General features: G+C 58.6%; 1 protein-coding gene across 1 annotated transcript; it reads left to right on the forward strand.

The window, feature by feature from the left end:
* Window positions 1–94: 94 nt before the first annotated feature.
* Window positions 95–4,165, forward strand: ZFAND2B (zinc finger, AN1-type domain 2B). Its single transcript, XM_009699316.1, has 8 exons — window positions 95–346; window positions 786–917; window positions 1,575–1,726; window positions 2,220–2,327; window positions 2,498–2,567; window positions 3,117–3,193; window positions 3,779–3,857; window positions 4,127–4,165. Exons 1-8 carry the CDS (start codon window positions 95–97, stop codon window positions 4,163–4,165), a joined length of 909 nt encoding a protein of 302 aa, XP_009697618.1.
* Window positions 4,166–5,452: the final 1,287 nt, after the last annotated feature.

The raw sequence follows: 5,452 nt of genomic DNA on the forward strand, positions 1-5,452 counted from the left end.
CCAGGGAGCTCGGTATGGTTTTTATGATGCTACTCCTGAACCCGGGGAGGGCGTGTTTTGGGGAGGAGCCCTAGGTATTTCTGAAGACGTAGCTATGGACCTGCAGCCCTTTTGTTTCCGTGCTGGGAGCTGGGCGAGGAGAGGAGCGGCCCTGGCTTTGCTGCGGGTCAGGGCTGTGCCTTCGGGAGGTCGGGGAAGACCAGGGGTGCTGACCTCCACGCTCTCCGCCCGTGGCGTCTCCCCGCTCCCAGACTTCCTCCCCCTGAAGTGTGATGCCTGCGAGCAGATCTTCTGCACCGACCACGTTGCTTACGCCCAGCACGACTGCACCTCTGCCTACAAGAAGGTGAGCGTGGAGAGGAGGTCTAATCCAGCCTCCCGCATGGAGCTGCTGAGCTTTCCCAACCAGGAATCAGAATAATTTCTGACTTCTTTGGTCACTTGGGCAGTCCTCCTTGGGATGTGCACTGAGTCTGAAGGTGTCCCTGAAAGCCAGGATCTCTCTCTCAGTGCCACAGACTTCCAGCCTGCCGCCTGCCACTGGGTAAAATAGTTTGGGCATCTCCCAGCCATGCTGTCTTCCCTTCCCAGGGAGTGTGTCCGTGCCCGTCGCACCTGCTGGGTCAGAAACGGCAAGCTGTTTGGAGGGTGGTGAGCAGGATCTCGAACCGCAGGTGACACTGTGGAAGCCATGGCGGGCAGATCCTGAAAGGGAGAGGGATGGCCGCACAGCACTCGCGATTGCCCAGCTGCGTGCTCCCAGCCCCCTTTTACTGTCTCTGCAGGATGTGCAGGTCCCTGTGTGTCCCCTCTGCAACACCCCAGTCCCTGTGAGGCGGGGGGAGATGCCCGATGTCGTGGTGGGTGAGCACATTGACCGTGACTGCAAGTCCGACCCCGCACAGCGCAAGCGCAAGGTAGGAACCCATCGCTCTCCATCTTGCTGCTGAGCTCCACTGGGTCCCTGCCGAAGCCTGGGGGTGGGATGAAAACAACACACGGCTCGGCCCTGCCCGATGCCATCTCTGTTTGCACAGGCTGAGGGCAGGAAGGGTTGGTGAGCTGGAGGTGTGCACGTCTGCAGGGCTTTGTGGTGCAAGTCTGGGGCTGAGGTGGCGATGGAGTGGGGCTGGGCAGCCACCTGGGATATGAGGATGGGAAACTGCGTGGTACCATTAGGAAAGTGCAATCAGCAATTAGCTGCCCCATCTTGCCAGGAGAGGAAATAGCTGCAGGGAGCTGGCCCTGCAGGAGTCTAGCCCAGCAGCAGCTGGAGCACATTGGGCTGTCCCCGCTGCCCTGGCAGGGCCCGCAGGAGTCCCTGGGTGAGGCAGGCTCTCTCCTGCTATGCATTCTGAGATTGTGGAGACCCTTGTCTATGGAGACCGAAGTAGTAGTGAATTACTAGTAAAACATCTAAAGAAAACTAGTATTCAGAGACAAACTCAAGAACCCCACAGAAGAGGGCACTGGTGGGGAAAGCTGGTTGGTGCCCAGGACCTGGCATGGAGGGAAGGAAGAGCCCTGGCCCTGCAGAACGTGTTCCTTTTCACCACTGCCATATCATCTTTCAGATCTTCACCAACAAGTGTTTGAAGCCTGGCTGCAAGCAGAAGGAGATGATGAAGGTGATCTGCGACCAGTGCCACAAGAACTACTGCCTCAAGCACCGGCACCCCTTGGACCATGACTGCAGTGGGGCAGGGCGTCCCCTTTCCAAAGCAGGGTGAGGGCCTGGGGACACACAGGCTGGCAGGGAAGAGGCTGTGCTTGCCAGATGGGTGACGGGGAAGAAGCCCAGCTCCTCCTGGCTGGTTGTCTGGGACTGCTGCATTCTCACACCCCCTGCCGTGTGTGCCAGGGTGTCCTCCAGCAGCATTAGAGTTTGTAGAGTCAGCACAGCTGTATTCACAGTCTCTCCCTCCTGTAGCAAAAGCCACCAGTACTACCTGCTGGCTGTTTTGTTCTTGCTTCTCTGCCCAGCCCCTTATTCTGTAGCCGATGGTTTCTGCTTATCCTGGCACAGTGTTTTGAGGAGTGAAACAGCACTTGAAACTCTTCGGCATAGCTGAGCCACAACATGGGTACTCTTGAGAGGAAGAGAAGCAGGGAACCAGGGAGGCATCTTACTTATCCAGCTTCATCTTCCTGGGTATTCAGTGCCCAGGGATGGCTCAGGGTGGTAAAACAGTTGGTCGCAGGCATCCTGTCTGTTCTAGGCATGCTGCAGTTGCGAGAGCCCAGGCATCCTCCTCCAAAACAGTCACCGCATCGAGCAGCGGAGCTGCCCGGCCAGCAGACAACCCCTCTTCTCCAGCCCCTGCCAGGTAAGGTGATGGCCCAACTCATAATTCTAAGGTGGGCACAACCAGGCTCAGCTTGGCTCCCTGAGAAATGCAGGCACGACAGCTCCCTGCTGCTTGTGCATCAGCAGGGCTGCATACTCTTACCAGGGCTCCCTGCCTTGACAATAACGCAGCTTCTCTCCTGCTTGCAGAGGAGGCAGAGCAGCTGCGTCGCAGACTCGCAGCACCTCCCCTCCAGCTGTCATGCTGCAGAACGGGCTGGTGAGTGGCCTGGCTTGGGCATTTGGAGTGGGTTTGGGTGGTTCCTATGCCCTGGGGAGCTACTGCAGTGACTGCTTTTTAACCCACGCTCTGTACGTGACCACGGTGCTCCCCAGCTGGGCCTTCCCTGGCAAACAGGGATCCCAGACACTCAGTGGGGTGTCAGAGTTTGCTCTGGTGCCTGCGAATGGCAGCTCTCAGCTGCGCTTGGTGCTCAGCTTTCCCCAAAGGGACAAAGTGCACTGGTGATTTTCCCCAAGTGTTGTCTTGTTGTTCTGCAAGCCAAGGGTGCAGGAGAAGACTGGAAGCTGCTTCCCACTGATATTCTTAGCACGCTCTCTGCACTGGGAGGCAGGGCTGCGTTCCCTTGAGCAGGGAGAGAGAGATGCAGGTCTGTCCTGAGCCCCAGGCCTTCACCTTGGCTGTATCTGGCCTTGGAGAGGGGAGATGCACCCACCCTTGGCCAGGCAAGACTGTACCTGCCATGTGTCCCTCAGGGCTGCCTCCTGCCACCCCTGGCCAAGCTGGTGACAAGATGTTTTGTTTCAGAGCGAGGAAGAGGCACTGCAGCGAGCTCTGGAGATGTCCCTGGCAGAGTCAGCGCGCAGCTCAGCGCAGCCACCCAGGTATGACCCAGGGACACGTGGTGTCATGCCCCCAAACCTGTGTGTGAGAGGTACTGGGGAAGCATCATGTGGCTTCGGGATGACATTCCTCTCAGCACGTGGCTCTGGATGATGCCTCTGTGTGGCTGACTGGGGAAAAAAGGAAGAGTCCAGAGCTATCATGGAGCTCTGTTCAGCAAGCGAGCCCTCCGGGGTGCTGGGAGGGGACAGTGACTGAGAGCACAGAGTAGGGAAAACCATTATCTGACCACTTGTCAGCTGATGAGCATGGCTAGAGCGTGACAGAGGTGGAGCAGGGGTGTTCACAAAGGACATCCGGGAGCCCACATCCTCGGGCACGTTGCCTGGTGCTGCTAAAAGCATCATCTTACAGGCTGGAGTTAACATGGTTCTCCTTGGCCCGGGATGCTGGCTGCCAACCCCAGCTGGTCCCTCCCCAGCCGCTGGCCTGTTCAGGGTGATCCTCAGTTGCTCCCTGCCCTTGGCTGTCCTGGAGGGGTTGCAGTGACAGGAGATCCTGCCGCCCCGAAGGGCTCTGGGGAGCCTGGGGGGCCGAGGCACACAATGCACCGCTGTCCCCCGCAGCACACAGGAGGAGGAGGATCTGGCACTGGCCCAGGCGCTGTCAGCAAGCGAAGCCGAGTACCAGCAATCACAGCGGCAGGTGAGTGAGGCTGGCTGTAGGCTCTGCACCGTGGTGGAGTTGATCCTGGCCTGGCTGTGTCATGGTGGGGGGGTCCTCCATGGGTTCTGCTTCCTCTGGGCTCTGTTTAGGGTCACTTTTATTACCAGGAGGGCAGCTCTGCCTGGGACGGTGGCAGCATCACTGCTGAACACACAGCCCTGGGGACTTGAGCACTGGATGTGCCCCCTTGTAGGACAGAGGAAGAAGTCTGCCTTCCCTTGCTTACTGTGTGCTTCTTCCCGTTCCAGGCACACAGTTCAAAGCCATCAAACTGCAGCATGTCGTAGGCAGGCGAGGCAGGGTGTGCCAGTGGATGTGGGATCCTGCTTGCGACCCAAGGAGCAGCTCTGGCCCACCGCATGGATGCCATGGGGTTCTGGCCTGGACACTGATGACAAGAGCCCTTTACCAGGGACAACTCATCTTCCTGGGGGCTGTAAGCGAGCCACCAAACACACACTGACACCTCAGCCCTAATATCTATAAAATCGGTGCAGCAAATTGCTGATGATCCTGGAGAGATGAAGATGGTGTGGGACAAGGCTGAGCACACACTGACCAAAGCAAGCAGCAGCCCACGGTGTGCACTTAGCCACAGCTGCCACGGCCATGTCCCAGCACTGTGGGGACTGTAGGGTGAGGGCAGAGCTGGCCTGGAGGGAAGTTCTGCGTGGGGACATCTCTGCATGCTCAGATGTACAACCGGGATGCGGCTGCCCACTGCAGTAGTGGGGGGCTGGATTTTATGCTCCAGGGAGGGCCGTGCCAGCCCCTCAGCAAAGAGCGACTGTGGTTAGATGGTCTCTCGTGTGGTCATGGCATAGCTGAATGTGCGGCCTCCCGGCAGCATGAAGACAGCCCCTTCCCCGCTCCCCGTGCCCTCGGTGCCTCCCCTGCTGTTTGCATGCACAAGAGCACATTGGGTCTTACCCAACTCGGCTGGGGCCCAGGACCTCTCTGAGACTGAATGGAGCTGTGTTTCCTTTCTGGATTAATTTAACAAGGGCCATTAATTGAAAAGTAACCTCAACAGTGACTTGACTGTGCCAGCGTCGCTCACATGGGAGGACTGCGGCTGCCTTTCTGCAGCTGTCTGCTCTCTGCTGCCCTGAACTGTCCCAGGGCCTTGTTTCAATGCTGCTGGGGCAGGAGTGCCTCCCCCCTTCCAGCTGTGCTGCAGGGGATCCCCTCCTGGGTAGCAGCAGCACAGCACCCCTTCTTGCAAACATAGCCTTCAGCCTGGAGCCAGCCCTTCCTTGCTGGTGTTTGGAAGCAGGAGCTGATGCCTGGGTGGGGGTGACTTGTCCCGCTGGCCTTTTGCAGGGGGTCTGCAGCAGAGCGGAGCAGTGCTGCTTTCCTACCCACTCTCAGGCTGTGCCTGGTTCTGCACAGGGCTGGGCTGTCCTGCTGTGAGCAGCGTACAGCTATGGGGGGGGCGGTATCTGCTGGCAGTACCTCCCTGGGGGGGGAGGTGGATTCAGGCCTGGCTGAGGGAATGCTGACACTTGTCAAAGTGCTGCTTGGGAGAAAATAAAAGAATAGCACAGGGTGCAGAGGTGCTTTGGGGGAGCGGT

Source organism: Cariama cristata, unplaced genomic scaffold, assembly GCF_000690535.1.
Source record: "Cariama cristata isolate BGI_N322 unplaced genomic scaffold, ASM69053v1 scaffold38794, whole genome shotgun sequence".
Classification (NCBI taxonomy): Eukaryota; Metazoa; Chordata; class Aves; order Cariamiformes; family Cariamidae; genus Cariama; species Cariama cristata.

Bases quoted from the DNA above. Each gene is read 5' to 3' on its own strand.
- ZFAND2B (XM_009699316.1), top strand. From the start codon at position 95: ATGGACCTGCAGCCCTTTTGTTTCCGTGCTGGGAGCTGGGCGAGGAGA. The intron at 1,727-2,219 runs GTGAGGGCCTGG...TGTCTGTTCTAG, and splicing joins CGTCCCCTTTCCAAAGCAGG to GCATGCTGCAGTTGCGAGAG. The intron at 2,328-2,497 runs GTAAGGTGATGG...TCCTGCTTGCAG, and splicing joins TCTTCTCCAGCCCCTGCCAG to AGGAGGCAGAGCAGCTGCGT.